The following is an 18,600-nucleotide window of genomic DNA, read 5'->3' on the forward strand; positions in this document are numbered from 1 at the left end:
CAGAAATCAGGGAAACAGAACAAGAAAGGTCTTTGAGCAGTCAGTTATCCAACCCATCCTCTTTGCCTGAAGGCAGAATCAGATCTACCTGTGCGTTTCCTGCAATTAGTGATTTCACAACCATGCAAACATTCTGTCTCAGAGCTTAAATATTTTGTTTTGGTTTTTGCCTAATCTTAATCATAGAATGGTCTGGGTTGGAAAGGATCTCCAGGGGTCATCTAGTCCAATCCCCTCTGCAGTCAGCAGGGGCATCCTCAACTAGATCAGGTTTCTCAGAGCCCTGTCAACCCTCACCTTGAATATCTCTAGGGTAAGGGTTATATTATCATGGTAAGGGTTATATTTCTTATTCACTTGGACTTAATTTTCAGTAATCAAATGTTATTTAGAGGGAATGCTGGTAATTAGAATAGTGGGCTTGTCACTTCTGCTTCTTGGACTAATTCAGAAAACAAGCGTTCTTCTTATCCATACCAGTAACAGGATTAATTTCTCCTGTGATACTGTGATACTGTCTCCACCTGCAGAAAGGTCATGTTGCATGAGAAAATTACTAATATTTAGCTCATAGTGATGTTTTAGCACATCAATGTACTCAATTACTGCTTTGTCTGTTCTAATGGATATAACTTTTTAGCTTTCCTTTTACATTTGAAAATGGCTGCCATATTTGTCCTGTCTTTCCCCCATGCTAAACAAAATAATCCCTTTTCCTTTGGATTTTCTACTCTAAGATCCTGTTCATCATTTTGCTCTAGAACTTTGACGTGCCAGGCTGGATGCTGAGTGCAGCGCTGTAGAACTTGAAATAATGGTTTCACTTAGCTCAGAGACAGTCCTCCTTTCTGGGCTTCTTTTTATGCTAGTCTTTTTTTTCTTCCCTTTTTTCTTCAGCATAGTGACACTATTGAAGTGTATTTGTCATGAGATACACACTAAGATCTAGATGCGTTGTTTTTCTGTACTTCTGCCAATTTTAGACAGTCTCATGCCATACGTGTGTACTTGATCATTTCTTTAAAGTACAGGGCTTTTCATGTATTCATTTAAATTGTATTCCCTACCTGTCCTTCCTGAACATGGCATACATTCTTATATTGATACTCTAGCTGTGTAATATTACCCTTTGTTTCTTGGAATAGTGTGTAAATACCTCACTTACTGGGCAAGTTAATTCACTGGTCTTCTGTTTGTCCCTTCTGTGATCGTGTAAGTAACGCTTCTGGCTCCTGTCAGGAGCTACTAACAGCTTCCCCTATGTCTGCAGATCCATTGCCAGCCAGTAAGTTTGACCTGTTGCTGGTCATGGCTGAGCCCATCAATGATGGTGGTAACACCTCTGTGATATTTAAGAAGGGGGAAAATTTGATGCAAAACAGCATCTGAGAGAGAAATAAGAATATGTGAGACAACCAACTGCAGACACCAAGGTCATTGAAGATGGAGAGGGAAGAGGTGTTCCAGATGCCTGAGCAGCAATTCACTTGCAATCTGTGGTGAAGACCATGGTGAAACAGGCTGTTCCCATGCAGCCCATGGAGGTTAACAATGGAGCAGATAGTCACCTTTAGCCTGTGGAGAACCCCACACCTGAACAGTTGGATGCTAGAAGTAGGCTGTGACCCTGTGGGAAGCCTGTGCTTGAGCAGGCTTCTGGCAGTATGTGTGGGCCTATGGTGATAGAAGCCCATGCTGGAGCAGGTTTGCTGGGGTTCATCAAGCACAGCATAATCAGCCAGTCAAGAGAGGTGATAATCCTGCTGTATTCAGCATTGGTGAGGCATCAGCTTGAATATTGTATGCAGCTCTGGGCTCCACAATTTAAGAGGGATGCGAAAGTCATTGAATGCATTTAGAGGACAGCAACAATGCTGGTGAAAGGAAAGTCATGTGAGGAGCAGCTGAGTATTTTTGGCTTGTCTAGTTTTGGGAAAAGGAGGCTCATTGCTGCCAAAGAGGAGAGGTGGAGAGGGAGGCGCTTTTGGTATCCTGTGACAGGATGTGTGGGAATAGTTCAAATCTGCACCAGGAAAGTTTAGACTGGAAGCATTTCTTTGCCTAGAGGGTGGTCAGACCCTGGAATAGTCTTCCTTGAGAAGTGGTTGATGTCCCAGTCTTGTCAGTGTTTAAGGGTCATTTGAACAATGCCCTTAACAATATGATTTAACTTGTCAGCCCTAAACTGGGCTAGATGATCATTGTAGGCCCCTTTCAGCTGAAGTAGTTTATTCTATAAGCCATTGTACTCTGTGCTGAGCTTTCCTAAGGGCAACCTCAGGTGTAGTGTGTACAAGAAATATCTGAGGCAGCTTGTGTCTGTTACATAAACTAGACATGCAGAAAAGAATTTGGGGCTACCTAGTGGAAGATGTAAAGCAGCTTGGACTTCTAGTGAATACCATTGTGTTGGAAGGTAGTAACTCATTGCAGCTCTTTTTGATGGCTTGAACTGCTTCATCCTGATACATTACTTTTAACATGTTCAATATTTTGCCTTCTCTGTTGACCTAGAATTTTCAAGTCTCTTTTATACAACCAAGACATCTGGTCTTTTAGAAAATTATTACTATGACTTTTTTCTTACAAAGACAGTGTGATTCTAGAATTATGAAGTGTTTGTATAGTACCAAACAGTATGCTCTTTGCAGAAGTTGAAACTGCCACTCTTTAAGTCACAAATGAACTAAGCTTATAATTGGAAGCTTCTGTTTTAACTCTACTGGTGCTGATTTAAGTCAAGGATGGAATACAGAGAACATGCAGACAAATATAAATGTACTTATTTACCTTACAGAAATTATTACAATTTAGATGACTCCCTGATAATAATGAGCAAAGAAGAGTGAAAACATTTCCTCAAAGTGGAAAGCCAGAAAGAATGTGGTCCATAGATGAGTAAGCGAAAGTGTATGTTTAATGAAACAGACAAACCCTTCATTTTGGGGCATGCCTCTTATGATTGCAGAGTGATGAAAAATGGTTTTATAATATCAGGCATTTTGATGACTTACAAATGATGCTGTTGCATCTGCTACAGCTTTAATGGAAAACCGTGATTGATTATGCCTGAATTCAAATAGATTATAATGATTCAGTAAAAAAAAATAATAATTAAATAGTTAATTTAAGTTGTTATGTGATTTAATCAGGAACTGGACTGGTGTTGATTGGGGAGAGGTGCTTTGCTGTTTGGTGTGTTGTGGGGTTTTTTTTAGTGCCCTTGTGAAACTATGGATTTGTGTGATTTGTTTTCCAGTCCATCTGTTTCCTGGCCATAAAAAATAGACCTCTAGCTGCCTAGGCATAAAAAAAATTGTCCTCTAGCAGCTGATGTTCTAGCTGCTTGGTTTCACTGGACTTTTGAATCCCAGTGTTCAATCTTCTCTTCTTGCAAAACTATATATGGAAAATGTAGGCATAAGAAATTTCAGTGTTAAACTTCATGCTTCCTTTTAATAGCTTCAGGCTCTTTTGCATAAATAATCATTCATTCAAACCTATTGGTTTGTGCTGTGTTTTTGTGTTTGGCTTTTTTAAAGAAAGCCCAATTAAAGAATGTAACATTTAGTCAGTGAAAACAGGGGGTGGTTTGAGGCACTATCTGTACATTTGTCTGAGACATACAAAGGGCCTACTGACCCAAATCCTTCGATCTTGCAAGTAAAAGTATCTTGGCTGTGCTAAAGTAAAAATTTTTCCAGGCTTCAGAACACAACAGAGCTAAGTCCTGATGTTCCTATGCAGCTCTGTTTCTTTGAATTTGAATCTACTTATTCTTAATAATTTTAAGTGCCTCCTGCCTTTTTTTCCCAGGAGTTCTTTAGCACTTTTTTCAAGCAGCAGTTCACTTGAATATGGTTGATATAAACAGAAGAAAGCTACTATTTGAATACTTCATGCTCTAAGTGTTCAGCAAGATCAGGCATACCTCTGTCCTCACCAAAATTGATGTTATTTGATGGAGAAGTGGGGATAAGAGGAGAAGGGTGAGTGAGACACAAAGCTGAAATTAAGAGGGGGAAAAATTTGTCATTAAAAAAGAGGGGTCAGCAAAGTGGAAGGAGCCTGCTGGAATTAAAGTGAAAGACACAGAAGGACAATGGCAGCTCAGAGCCAGAGAGAAGTCTGTGGCCAGATGTTTCTTGGGTAAGGGAAGTAAGGGAGGAAGAGAAGCACTGAGGATCACTTAGGTGAGTGAGAGAGGAGTGTGCAAGCTTACTGCTAGGCCAAGACTGGTGTCAAGGACCAGTCAGTTTAGGCGGCTGCCTGTATTAGCTGATATGAGTGGCAGAAAAGCAAACATGAAGTGTTTATTATTCTCTGACAGTAACTATTTCTTCGTAAATCAGCAACCTGTGTATTCTACTAGGAATTATTTTGGAGCAAACAGGATGAAGCACTTCATTTGAGACAATAGGCAAACACTTATGCTGATGGAATAGATGAGACATGATAATGAAAATAGGTGTTGTGGTTTAGGATTATGTTTTATAAATTTAAAACTTGAATTATTACTTTTAAATGGCAGTGTTTGGAAATTTTTAGAACATTAAATGTATGATGAGATCTTTCAGATTGTTGTGGGTTATTGGGGTTTGTGTTTTGTTTTGGTTTTTTTCTGTGCCATTTGTTCACAGTGTATTGTAATATCAAGTCCAGGTACCCCTCCTACAGATTGTTACAGAAAATAACAATGATTCACAGTATATTAAAACAAAAGTAAAAGGTCATTTAATTTGGCTTTATTTAATAGGCTAATCAAAAATTCCAATATAAAGGATCCTTATATGAAATTCTAATTTAGAATGATTTCTGTTGCAGTGTTGTTCAGCTTCTAGGGTGATAATTTATATCTGTTAATTTGTACAGGAATTTCTGTTGACTGTGAGAAAAATAATACAGCTGAAATGCCTAATAGAATTTCCTGATTCTTATCATTTATATAGTATCAGTCATTTTATAAAACAGAAACAACTAATCTCTATCCATTCTGCCTTCTTCATTAAGTGCACCAACCATGAATTATTCTACTAGAAAATGGTCTAGAGTATGCTTTTATGATCATCTCAATAACATTCTCTTGGTTAAAAGCTCCATTCAAGGAGATTTCCCATATTTAATAATGCTTGGATGGCCATTTTTATCATAGAAAGAGCATAGGCTGAAGACTGTATTTCATTAAATATCATAATAAAAGAGCATTTCACATTTTAAATTTGTATCTTTTCCAAGTCACATACACTTACTGATTTATGAGTAGCCATAATTTTTGAACAGGAAGTGACTTTTGTGATAGAACAAGAATTTAAAGAGACTCCAAGTATATTTTTAGGGTAATGAAGGGGCAAAAAACCCAAGCAAACAAAAAAATCCCACATCACCTTCAAAATCCTACCCCCACTTGTTACACCTAAAATGTTCATACTAACTCTTTCAAATATATTTCTCACAGAGTGGTATTTTCATAGAAGTCCTCCTATTTTTGCATTTTATTCTTATTCTCTGCTTTAAAATTTTCTTACCTGATCTGTTTTCATTATTGCAACTAGAGTCTTCAGTTTTTCCTGCTGGATCCTGCTGATTATTAAATTGTGAAGGGTGACATACTTTTCTCAAGCTTAGTCTTGAGGAGAGCACAGATATATTAATTGAGAAAAAGATCAAAGGATTTCTAATATAGTCTGATATGGTGGAACTCTTTTGCTGTAAGGCATTTTGAGAAAATAAAGAGGGAACAATATTAGGCTAAGATGACCATTCTGTATCATGGAAGGGGTACGTTCCCACACAACTTCTCTGTTAACACTCCTGAATGAGTGTAAGTTATGCATGCTGACTTTCTGTTCTTTTTAATGTAAAAATGTCTGGAATTAAGTAGATCCAAATGCCAGTGCCATTAAGTTCTGGCATTGTTCTGCTTCCTCCTGAAAGACAGGAAGACTTCTGCTGAGACTTTTAACCAATGATTTTTTTTTCTGACGTATTACTGATATTTTTAAGAAACATCATTGTTACAATAGCATTAGTTCTTCTCTTTGGCCACTGCATTAAGTCTAATGTGAGATCAAAGTACTTCAAAATCTCTGTCTACAGCGTAAAATAACAAACAAACAACAGCAACAAAAAAAAGCAGGACCCTGCACTTCCCACCCCCAGTGGAATTAGCATTCTGATAGCTCTAGTAAGAAAAATGTTCTTCTGGATTGGAAGCAATCTTGGGGGAAGAATTGCCATCTAGGAATTTCCTTCCTATTAGAGCAGTAGGTGAAATAAAAGGGCCAAGCACCTTGGGGTTCTTAAATCTTGTGATCTTTGCTATAGTCAGTTTTAAAAGGAGTGAAAGAAGGTCACTTTCCCCTATAAAAATATCCTACAGCGTGAGTGTTCAGATGATTCAAGTGCCCCAGTCTTGTGTTTGCCTGCTCAATATGCTATGAGCATGTCTTTCAAATTGGAGTTAGACTTCCAGGAATGTAGGCTTAGGCAGTTGATCTGACTCTAGAATCTCTGGAAACAAAATTTAGTAAGGATAGCGTATTTGATAAGATAAATAGGGCTTGATCTCTAATCCCATCATTACTGAGATTTAATTTAGAAAAATAATTTTGAAGATGCAGTAATTTTATATTTTATTACTTTCTCTTCCTGTTTTACTCAGGACCAGAACTATTAGAAAAAAAATACAAATAATTATTAGGTATTTCCAAATATCTTGCATGTATATGCAAGAGCTGCAAGCAAGTCTGTTGTAAAGGTCGCCTGTTTTCACAGGAGCTTCATTCTAAAGTAAAGATCAGAGAGTAAGAAGCAAACATTCAGTCTCTTCTGGGTTCCATGATCTCTGCCTTCTGTCCTCAGTGATTGAAACATGCCCATAAATAATGAAGATGCTCCTGTGCTTGAAGTGTATTTGCAGTTTGAAAGGCAACCAGCCTGTAATACTGCTTTATACAGATCTGATTCATGCTAATGCCTACACAGAATAAATTAGAATAATGGATGATTATGGGTACAATTCAAAGCCATCTGGACTTACAATGGCATTTATGTGTACAATATTTGATGAGTCTCTTATTCCTGTTGAAAGTAATTGTATTCCTGTGCTCTGTCAGGACAGTATGCAAGGTGTCACAAGAGATGATAAAGGAGGTAGCTATCTCCTATCAGTTAGTAAATTTTCCACTAACACTTACCTGTTGGTCCACCATCAAATGTTTTTCAAAGTGTGTCTAATACTGTCCATGTCAAAATAGCCCTCAAGTACATTAATTAAATAAAGACCATTAAGAAATAGTTGCATGAGTTGCATTAAATGTTTGATGACTTTCACAGTCACAGGAGGTACTTTTCTGTATCTGTGTACCAGTCTCTGTGTACCAGTCTCTGTGTACCAGTTACTTCTGAAATTGCAAACAGTTTGGTAGAATTTTGTGGATATTTTGTCTAAAAAGTACAATTAGTGTACGAAGCACTTTGTAAAGCCAATTCTGATTTTTGTGGTATATGTTAGCATTCAAGTAGAAACATACTTTGTTGTGGGGAAAAAAAATCACAAAATTCTGATGAGAGATTTTATGGAATGTAATTCTCAAAGCAAAATGAAGCTGTGATGTGAATTAAAACAAGATCCCATTTGATATCCCCATTTAGTCTATGTGTAGTTTAGTAAAGTATTACCAAAAAAGGTAGTTAAATGCATAGTGAACCACTGAAAAAGAAAATTGCCAGCACAGAGCAGTAAGCAGAACATTTCATATGTTTGCAAACCACAAAGCCACACAATTTGTGTCTTTACTGTCTCTGATGTATGTTTGTATATTTAAACTGATCAAATATAAGGGGAAATGCTGAACATTGGCTTATACCCATTGAGTCTACTCACTTAGTCATGAAAGAAAGAACATTTCTTACATTACCTCCCTCTGAAGTCACCTCTCCAAGGAGAAATATTTATATCTGATTTTAGACCTTTCTTTTAACCTCTATTAGTGATAAAGTGTCCCTTTTCCTACTGTTCCTATAGCAGCCCGCACAATACGTCATGAGCAAACTTCTTCAAACTAACCTGTTTCAGATTAATTTCATCCTTCTTGAACACTGCTCTAGCTGGATATGACATTCCAGCTGAGGTGTCCCTAGTGTCTTGAACACTAGCACTGTGTTTTTAACTCATCCTCAAAATATCCTATTATTTTGTCTTTCTCACCATTGTGTTAGATTAGATCATTTTAAAGGTGTCTAACAGGTCAAATGAATCAGACTTAAAAATACTTTTTTCTCTTCTCTAACTTCTCTAACTCCTCTCTAATGTCTAGATCTGGGCATTTATGTCTTCACATTTTCGTTTCTTTTCAATTGCTGAAATATGTTCTTCTAATGTTATATTTTAAATCTAAGCAACTTTGTCTTCAGCACATGGGCAAGCAATGGATTAAACACAGGTCTAACTTTACATCTTACTGTAAATTTTAGCATTTTAAAATATATGTATAAAAAAGCCCTGTGCTTAATTTCATCTTCAGAAGAGTTTTAATAAGGTACATAGTACATATTAAGTTAAATAAAATTGCAAGTGCACCTTGTGTTTTCTCTTCTTGGCAATTAGGCCATTTATTTAAAGAGAATTATTTTAATATGGTGTGCCTGCAGTCCATATTTTATAGCCAAAACCAAAATCCTTATGCATTTCTCAGTGCATTTTATTATGGTTTATGTTATCAAATTATTGTTATCATAGTCCTACAATTATGAGAAGCAAGGTAAAAAAAAGCTTTTTGCATATTCTTTGCTGTGTTTTAATTAATGCAGGTGATTCTGTAGGAACAATATGATATCACCTATACCATTTTATATTAATGCTGCTGATTTTATCATGTGAAGCTGAAAATAACTGAAATGAAGTAAGAAGATTTATGGTACTGTAAAAGTAGTAGGCTGTAAGAGACAGCTTCCACAGCATAATATTCCAGATAGTGCTTCTGCTTGTTTTAATAGTGCAGATCAGAACATGGATCAATCTCCAGTGTAAAACAAAGTGAATCAAGAAAGGGCTAATGCATCCTTTAAATTATGGCAATTTGAATTATGACAGACACACACAGACACCTCTGCATGAGCAGGTTATCTGTCTGCCATTTCTTGTTTGTGCTAATAAACGGACTTTGTTTCATTTTGTCAACATCGCATCTATTCATTAAGCTATAGATAGTTTTAATAAGCTCTATGAAGTGTGTTAGGAGCTGAAAGTGAATGCAGAGTAAAGCAGTAAGAAATGATGCGTGGACTGTTTGCTTTCGTGGCATCTCCAACAACATGAAGATGCAAGAGGCTTGTAAAATATTTTGAGATCCTTAGATTAAAGTTGGCTTAATGTACATTAAAGCATTTGGATTTTATATTTGGGATGACATGTACACATACAGATATGCACTGATAGGTAAAGCCCTACACAAACGGAATCTGTGATTGAGTTGTGAATATTCAGGCCTGTAATTATATACTTCAAAGATGATACATTATGTACTTGAGATCATACATTAAACATATCCCAGTGATCAAGTGAAACAGAATAACTGAATTAGCACTATAACTTCTCAATTTCAAGCTCCTGTTTTCTCTGCTATCCAAAGTGTGTTTCTGTGGTTAATGACTGTGCTATATCCAAAGTTCCTGAGAACACTAATGTCATACAACAGTTTTGTACTGGAAAGAGCTACACTTAAAGAAATATTGGTAGCGAGTCTCAGAAAAATTAGTCACAGTCCTTTCTCTTCACTCCTTTACATTTTCCACAACTCCAAATCCATGTCCACCACTTAATCACTGCTAGTCTAGTAGTGGAAGGTATCACAGGCTACTGCCAGTCTTTCACTTAATTTTTCTGCTTTAGTGATTTCCATACAAGTCACTGAGAGAACCTTTTTGAGAAGATTCACATTAATCACCCAGAAAGCTTAAATACCTGAAAAAAATAGTTCCACCTTCCTTTTCTTCCTCTTCAAGGCTTAACAGCTACACACAAAAATGGCCTCCATTCCCGAGCCTGCCTTGGTTAGAATTATAACAGCCTTCTGCTTGACTTAAGCTAGCTAATTAAAATTCTCATTAAAGTCTGAAGCAAAGAACCAATATATCATTTCTCTCTGCTTCACAGTTTATGTATTCTTGGCATCTAACAGCCTTTGTAGGGATCATTGCACTCATTCATAAGGCTGTAAGTAGTTACATTCTGGCCCATATTTCCAAAATTGTCCCTTGTATTTGGCATAATTGCAATCTTGTGGACTCATAAAGCCCATGCAACAGAGTCCTCTGTGTACGTGCACATGTGATTTCTGTTCAGTTGCTTAGTTAAGATGTAAAATCTTCAGTCGCTAAAGAAAACTGCTTTTGACTGTTTAGCCCCAGTGTCTGATGCATGTGATTACAAGATTCTTCCTGTTGTTTCAAAAGCTGTGAAGCTATATTGCTTTTTGGGGGGCCACCTCTTCTTCCAGACAGCTCAGCCCAAAACAGGGCTAATTGACGGGTATTGCATAGTTGAACATAGCTACTCTGAGATTTTGTATTTAACAGAAAAAAAGTTAAGCACAGAAACACGTGTTTGGGTTTGTCTGTGTATATGTGGGAGGAAAAGTAGTCTAGAGATCTCTAAGTGCATCTCCATGAAAAGTGTAAGTGAGGAACAATTTCAGATTTGCAGGCTAACAAATGCTTCATTTATTTGCACAGATGCCCTTCAGAGGTCAGTGACCTCCAACCTGTGGAAAAACTTGCCTGATTTCAAATATGTTCTACTATCCTTTTAATTTTTCATATGATTATATGCTTAATAGATTAACAAGTGGGTTGGAAGGTGTGGTGAAGCTGAAGCTTGTTTTTAATTAAATATTTCCACTTCTTTTCAGTATACATCAGCTCTCACCTATGATGCTGTTCAAGTGATGACAGAAGCCTTTCGTAACTTACGTAAACAGAGGATCGAGATCTCCAGAAGAGGAAATGCTGGAGATTGTCTTGCAAATCCAGCTGTACCATGGGGTCATGGTGTAGAAATAGAAAGGGCATTGAAACAGGTAGCTTCCCTGGAATGAGTGCTGGGATGAGTGCATGTGTGGAATTCTCTATATATCTTGAAAAGAATCATAGAGTCATAGAATCATCTGGTCTCCTAAGCCTGCCTGGATTGTGCTGGGAACAAGGGTGAAATCAGGAACATGGCTCATATTAAGATAGCGTATTGTGTAGGAAAATGTGGTGGGCTGAAAATTCCCCCTAACATTAAATTTGCCAGACCAGCCCTGTTGGAAGCAAATGAAGCTGTATTTACAAGCAAAACTCCAATCTACAATGAAATGCAAGGAATATGTATATACATATATATATACAGCATTTACAATATTCACAGGTATTTACAATTTATAAACAGCGCAAGAATCCACATTGCCAAAGACTAGGGGAGCTAATAGCTTCTCCCTCCCTGCTCCCGCCTCCTTACCCACTTGGGCACAAAGGGACAAAAGAAAAGAGAAGAGGGTTGTTAGAACTTAGCCAAAACAATGCAGCCAAGGTCAACCAGAAGCCATCACAGCACAAAGTTAGTGTCTCCCAGAGTGAAGAAGCTAAAAGAGAGACAGAAAATTTACCAGACTAATTCTTATGGTGGATATCTCTCCAATGAGATTGCGTAGAAGTATCATTATTCTCCTTTTTATATCTAATGAGGATTTATTCACACTCTACCACTTTCTGTTCAAGATCTGTGGAAAATTTTAAAGGTACAGCCTAAAACTACCACAGAAAAAAAAGTCTAAAGGTTTTCAAAATATCAGCAATCATTTATGGAAATAAAAAACATGTTTTCTAAGAAGAAACAAACTTCATTCTCCCACCACTTCTATCCTTGTCTATATAGGTTCAGGTGGAAGGTCTGACAGGGAATATAAAGTTTGATCAGAATGGAAAGAGGATCAATTTTACGATAAACGTCATGGAACTCAAAAGTACCGGTCCTCGGAAGGTAATTTGAGTTGTCTTACGGTGTCTTAAAGGTTTTACCATGCTAAGCAACAGGATAAGGTAGGTAGTGAAACACTATAGATTAATTACAGTATGAGTTGTAATAATATTTATTCATGGGTATTCTACAATGGTCTTGCAGGACAAAGTAAGAATATGTATTATTTCTCTTGAGTTGTTATTTCTGGTAAGTACAACATAATTTTCCTTTCAGTTTTGCGGATTAAACTTTTTGCTTTTCGGTCTGATTTGCTAACTATAAGACAGTATGTGAGAAAAGAGGCTCCTGAGTGACAAATGCAGGATATAGCTTTTCAGTGATGTTTCTTTAAATGTGATTATCTTTCTGCTCCAATTCCAAACCTTTCAGGAAAAGCCAGTTTCTCATGTCTTCCTAACCTGGAGTATTTAATAATAACCCTTTCAATCTACAGTGTGTGATGTTGATACTAAAATCTGTTAATATGTGAAAGAAAATGGGGTACCTGTATTAGACAAATCAATGTGCACACATTTCTAGTTCAATTTTTTTTTTTATGATTTGTTACAATTTTAACTACTTAGAAATAGTAAATAAGTGGAGTATTTATACTTGTAAATTAATTGCTGAAATAGTTTTCTGTGAGCATAAACGAGGGGCATGGTAATAACATACTTAACCTTTTCTGTGGAAGTTCATATTCACCAGTGTCTGTGCATCCTGTAAACTCTCTTTAGATTGGATATTGGAGTGAAGTGGACAAAATGGTTGTCAATCCTCTTGATGGCCCTCTTGGAAATGAATCTTCAGGACTAGAGAATAAGACTATTATTGTCACCACTATTTTGGTAATTAACCTCATATTTTGTCAGAAGACAGTCTGTCCTACAGTGATTTGTTTCCCATCATTATGTTAGTTTAAATATACTGTCTTTTTATTATTCGATGTTGTGACCTGTTACTCACTATGATACATAAATAAAATCTGGAAATTAAGGAAATGCATGTGATTCAGTATGCACATGTATTCTGTAGAAGACAGTAATTGATTGAACATTCTAAAAAGGTAAAATTTTTAGACCTGAAAATGGAAATAAAATACCTGCTTTCAAAAGAGAGGAAATTTGTCTGAGAGGCAGAACCATAGCCCTTGTTTCAGAGAATGGATTTTGCCAAACTGAAGAGACTGGTTCTTCTGCTGCAGAATTTTAGCTTTTATGAATTGGAAGTGTAAAATGAAACATTAAAAGTCATATTCTAGTTGTTTAGAAAATAATATTATGTACTGTTATAAAACAACATTTTTTTCTGTAAGTTACACAGCTTCTTTATCAATTTGGACAAGTCACAGGTTAGCATAGAAATTTCACTGGATGCAAGAATAGTCTGGTAACAACCGAGCAAAGAGGAGATACGTTGCTTTAATACAGCTTATGGCTCATCACTAGTTTTGCTGATGGTAGAACTATACTGCATAGTTACAGATATTTTGCCTATTGTTTGTGCAGTAATTCAATAAAGATGTAGCCTGGAGAGCCTGAACTGTTTTCCCTGGGAGGGATCTGGTTGTGAAATAGAATTTTCTTGTGTTAAGACAACAACAAAAGCAACTAAATACCTTTGCCTTCTTCCATCCAAACTGTATGAGAGAAAGAAACCGATTTTTGGAACTTACTCTTTCTTCTCTGAGTGCATAAATCCTGTTAACATTCATGGTCATTATTAACATACTGCTGGGAATCACTTATACCTGTAAGTATTGTTGTTTGTGTATGACTGTGGAAAATGCAGCTTTCAAATGTATTAAGCACATGTCACATTAACAATTAAGAGCCAATATACACATAACATACATGATTCAGATGTTATCTTCTCTCTTTTTTTCACATGTAAAATGAAACATATTAATCTATCAAGTGCAAAAATGATAGATGTTTCTTTTTACCAAGTAGCTAAGGCAAGATCTTTCTGTGCAGGAGTCCCCATACGTCATGATGAAGAAAAATCACGAAATGCTTGAAGGAAATGATCGATATGAGGGCTATTGTGTGGACTTAGCTACAGAAATTGCTAAACACTGTGGATTCAAATATAAGCTCACAATTGTTGGGGATGGCAAGTATGGGGCAAGGGATGCAGACACGAAAATCTGGAATGGGATGGTTGGAGAACTTGTTTATGGGGTAAGAGATTTTTTTCTATTGAAGCCATTAAAGATGACTAATACAAGGAGTGGGATTTGATTTATTTTTCTCTGCAGAGTAAAGGAAATGTATTCAATTCCTTTGATAGAGAATTAGTAACTTGTATTGGAATGAAAAACTTTGAAAGGAAAGCACTGAATTAGATTTTAAACGCAAATGAATTTGGGGGAAGTGAATGCATATTTCATCCTTCTCACCAAGTGGAGGGCAATGTGCTTTATTAATACTTTTAAATGTCATATACTTTTTAAAAGGCACATATAAAAAGGGAAGTTTGTTGCATGCCACCCATATGGTTATACGTATTTCAGTAAGAGGAGTTTTAACTAAAAATTCTGAAATTCTCCATAGGGCATTCTTAATGAAACAAACATTGCTGGTGTTTCTGCTGTTGTGTTTTCCATTTGTGAAAATTAATAGAAACTAAACCATTCTTTGCTGTAATAGTTCTATTAGCTATTATATGTTGGATTTCTTTTTTCCTTTACAGAAGGCCGATATTGCAATTGCTCCATTAACTATAACATTGGTGAGAGAAGAGGTGATTGACTTCTCAAAGCCCTTTATGAGCCTGGGGATATCCATAATGATCAAGAAGCCTCAGAAGTCCAAGCCAGGAGTGTTTTCCTTTCTTGATCCATTAGCGTATGAAATCTGGATGTGCATTGTTTTTGCCTACATTGGGGTCAGTGTAGTTTTATTCCTGGTCAGCAGATTTAGCCCATACGAGTGGCATACTGAGGAATTTGAAGATGGAAGAGAAACGCAAACTAATGAATCAACTAATGAATTTGGGATATTTAATAGTCTCTGGTTTTCCCTGGGTGCCTTTATGCAGCAAGGATGCGATATTTCGCCAAGGTTGGTTACTCGCCCATTTCAACTTTGTGCATTTTTGGTCTCGGCCATCTCAGCTGGAGGAGGTTCATGGTGTATATATTTTCACTCTCAGAAAGAAATTACTGGTTTATTCCCTCCTTAAAGTGCCAAAAGTCTTTGAAATAAAAGCAGTTGTCTGTGGCATAGAGCCATGATGTATTTGATTAATACTGTCTTGACATCAATCATGCGTTTGCCAAGTGAAGTTATGTGCACCATGCAGAGACTGTAAAATGCACAAGGTTCAAGTCATTCCATGCCTTCTTGGAGGGGTACCGTGTTTTTGCTGCATATTCCCATTTTACAGTTGACAGTGCATATGGTTCACAACAACTGTAATGGGAAAAAGGGTAACGTACCAATCACAACCTACATGGGCAGCACTTTCCCTCTAAAACTCACTACATATCATAACACAGCTATAACCCACTGTTTTTCTACAGGAAAGCCTTGAGGTTAAGTAAAAGTCATGTGATGGCTCTAACTTCATGTGAACAGTTGCAAAACACCACTCTTGTCCCATGGCCTAGTTTTAGAAAAGTCACAAAGGAAATTTCTAAAATTAATTTGAAGGTCCAGTTCATAAATGCTTAATTCCTCATGGAGTTTCACCTACTTTATAAGGGACAGCTGTAAAGCTTTAAGTTAATTCCTTTGCAGTTCATTAAATATTATATTTCCCTTGTGCACAAGTGATTCTAGCCTTGATTCAGCAAAGTAGTAAGTAGGTAGGTTGCTAGTTGAAGGAACTTCAGTAAAAAGTGATAGGGCAACTGTACTTAGGGAAATCAGATCAGAAGCTCTATGTAATTGTACTAAGCAACTTTCTTCTAAACATCCTAAAGCAAGACAAGAAACAGGTCAATTTCTAGGCTGTCTAGTGGGTAACGTGCACGATAAATAACACCAAGGGAGCACTTCTTATATCTAAATTTTGCATCCCAAAAGGCAACACCAGGTTTTCAAGTTGTTCTACTGTGGAAATAGCAGATAATTTATTGTGTGAGCATTTTAGCAGTTCTGTGTGAAGGCTGGTATATCACAGTGCAATATGCCAGTCTTTGCGATGAAAGGTGCCGTGGATTTGGCCTGTAACACAATAAGAACTGTACTGAAAAAACACAAGACGGTGAAGTTGTTTCAGGTCATGAGAAACTGTGTTAATTTCAGTCATGTGGGATTTTTGTATCCATCACATACTTTAGAGGTTTAGTTGTCTGTAAAGTCCCCTATGAGCTGCAAAATTATTTTTTACTGAATCAAGGCTGTAGCAGAATAACAGTCTGTTATTATTATTACTTTACTGGCTATGAAAGCATGGCAGTTGACATGATTAGTTTGATAACTTTTGAAGGGTGATGTAAATATAATGGTAGCAAATAGCCATCATAAAAAGTGTGTGAAACTCAAACACTTTTGGAGCTTCAGGATTTAGTTTCAGTAAAGTATTTAACAGCACTTTGTTTCACTACAAACATATTTTGGGGAAAAGTGCTTAGTTTGTATAGTATCTGTTTGTTATAAAAATAGAAAATAGAAAAGCACTGAAAACACCTTGGTTATTTTGGTTTTGAACCAAAGTTTTCAGTTTGGAATTTGAACTCCCCACAAATGATTCAGTGTAGGTATGAAAAGTAATATCCAAAAGCATCACCACAATATCTTTGAGAAGTTACATTTTGCACTATTGGTCTAATAAAAATGACAACTACTGTAAGGATTTTAGAATAGACAAGTAACGAGGGCTTCCTGACTCTTAAATAGGAGGTGGTGCTGAGTAAGTCTGGACCACATTGTACAGAAACCAGAGAGCAGAGTAATACATTGCATGATGAGGATAACTTACAGCTAAGTTTTCATCATCATTTTTGAGATGAATGAGGCTCTTGGAAAATGTGGCTTCATTCTAGCACATAGTTATCGATCTTCAGAAACTTTTTGAAATGTACATTGAAAAAAAATTTTTTTTCACTGGGACAGATCTTATGGGAAAATTTTGAATACAAATAACAATAGAAATATTTACTCATAAAATGTCATGTGGGATCATAATGTCTGGATTGACAATGAGCTTATTAGTTTTATCATAAAGTCAGTGGTGCAACTTTGTTTGCCAAGAGAACACAAGCTTTTGAACTACTTTGTGCTCAGATTACCTCCACGTCAAAATAAGTTTGTATTATTTTGTCAAAGGTGACAGAAAGTATGTTTACAGAATACATGTCAAGTTAGAAGGAGCTTGAAATAATTTGTTTTCTATGGTCCTTTTTAATAAGATATTCTGGCCTTATCTGATTTGATTTTTGTGCTCTAGATTGAATTAGTGAGTCTCTTGTGACATGGAAGAAGTATTTTAATGTCTGAATTATATCAGATTTTATACAATAGCAATTCATAAAAAGAATGCATCCAGAATTAGTTCAATTTATTTGTGTTCCCAGTTTAATAAATCAGCTTTTACATAACTATAATGTTTATATATATACTTACACATATGTATGTATATGTGTATATATATATATAAATATTTTGTAAGAATTAGCTTGAAGTCACAGTAAGTTGCATAAGGGATTTCTAATATATGCACTTAATAGTGAGAGGAGACACAATAAGATATACCTAAGGTAATGCAGCACCTTACTTTAAACTACATGCACCTTTCTGCCAAATAATGAAGAACATCTCCAAAGGTTACACCCGCCTTCCTATAATGTCATGTTTGGAAACAAAGCAGTAAGTAGTTACAGCATTGAAAGGATGACCATTAGAAAAACACCAAGTTTGACAAAGATGACTATACCAATATTTCTCTTCTACTAGTTTTTTGGTATTGAAAATCATTGATTTCTCTAGTTGTGTGCTTTATACTGTTACATATATATTTTCTTGAGTTCTCTTTTCTTCTCTCTTCTTGAGCAGGAGATGCAAAACAAAGATCCTTAAGAGCCCACCTGCTGCAGCATCAGATTATTACTATTCAAAAATATACTTTCTTCACTGTGTTTCTGTATTATCACTGATTGTTTCTTGTCCCGTCTTCAGTTTGTTAAATGCTTGGAGCTTTCAAAAATTGGGTGCACTTTTTAGTTTATGGATATTCTGTGGGCTGGGTTTTATTGCAAACAATGCTGTCTGTTTCTCAGTATAGATTTCCCACAGCAGCATAAGCCATTGTTCTGTGGAAATGAGTCTTTGTCTGAGTGTCTTAGGAAAATATGCCAGTGCAAGACAATTTTTAAGTGCATACTGGATAAGCTGAATGTGGTGTCTCACTGTTTTTGTTTGATCCTCTTCATAAAGTTACACAAATTCACTTCTGAGGGAACAACAAGTTTGTATGTTAAATACAGCACATTATGATGGGGGACCACTGAATTCTCCAGAATATGTAGTGAAGTATGCCTTGGTTTCCGATCTGATTAGTTTGCAGAGCTGCCCTACGAGATACCCTGAAATGCTTTCCTGTAGTGTAATGGATCGTTTGTGTAAAACTGATAACATGTGTTCCTTTTTAGG

At 36.3% G+C, this 18,600-nt stretch overlaps 1 protein-coding gene across 8 annotated transcripts in view; it reads left to right on the top strand.

Moving 5' to 3' along the window:
- GRIA2 (glutamate ionotropic receptor AMPA type subunit 2) overlaps nucleotides 1–18,600 on the top strand; it is an 88,116-nt gene that overhangs the window by 51,546 nt on the left and 17,970 nt on the right. For all 8 annotated transcript variants that reach the window (XR_008462451.1, XM_009898557.2, XM_009898542.2 and 5 more), the window contains exons 7-11: nucleotides 10,911–11,078; nucleotides 11,918–12,022; nucleotides 12,739–12,849; nucleotides 13,978–14,184; nucleotides 14,696–15,066. Coding sequence is in view for 7 of the 8 variants with exons in the window: in XM_009898557.2 (XP_009896859.1) it covers nucleotides 10,911–11,078; nucleotides 11,918–12,022; nucleotides 12,739–12,849; nucleotides 13,978–14,184; nucleotides 14,696–15,066 (962 nt within the window). In the remaining variant the exon portion in view is untranslated. The remainder of the gene's footprint in view (nucleotides 1–10,910; nucleotides 11,079–11,917; nucleotides 12,023–12,738; nucleotides 12,850–13,977; nucleotides 14,185–14,695; nucleotides 15,067–18,600) is intronic.

Source organism: Dryobates pubescens, chromosome 1 (genome assembly GCF_014839835.1).
Source record: "Dryobates pubescens isolate bDryPub1 chromosome 1, bDryPub1.pri, whole genome shotgun sequence".
NCBI classification, from domain to species: domain Eukaryota; kingdom Metazoa; phylum Chordata; class Aves; order Piciformes; family Picidae; genus Dryobates; species Dryobates pubescens.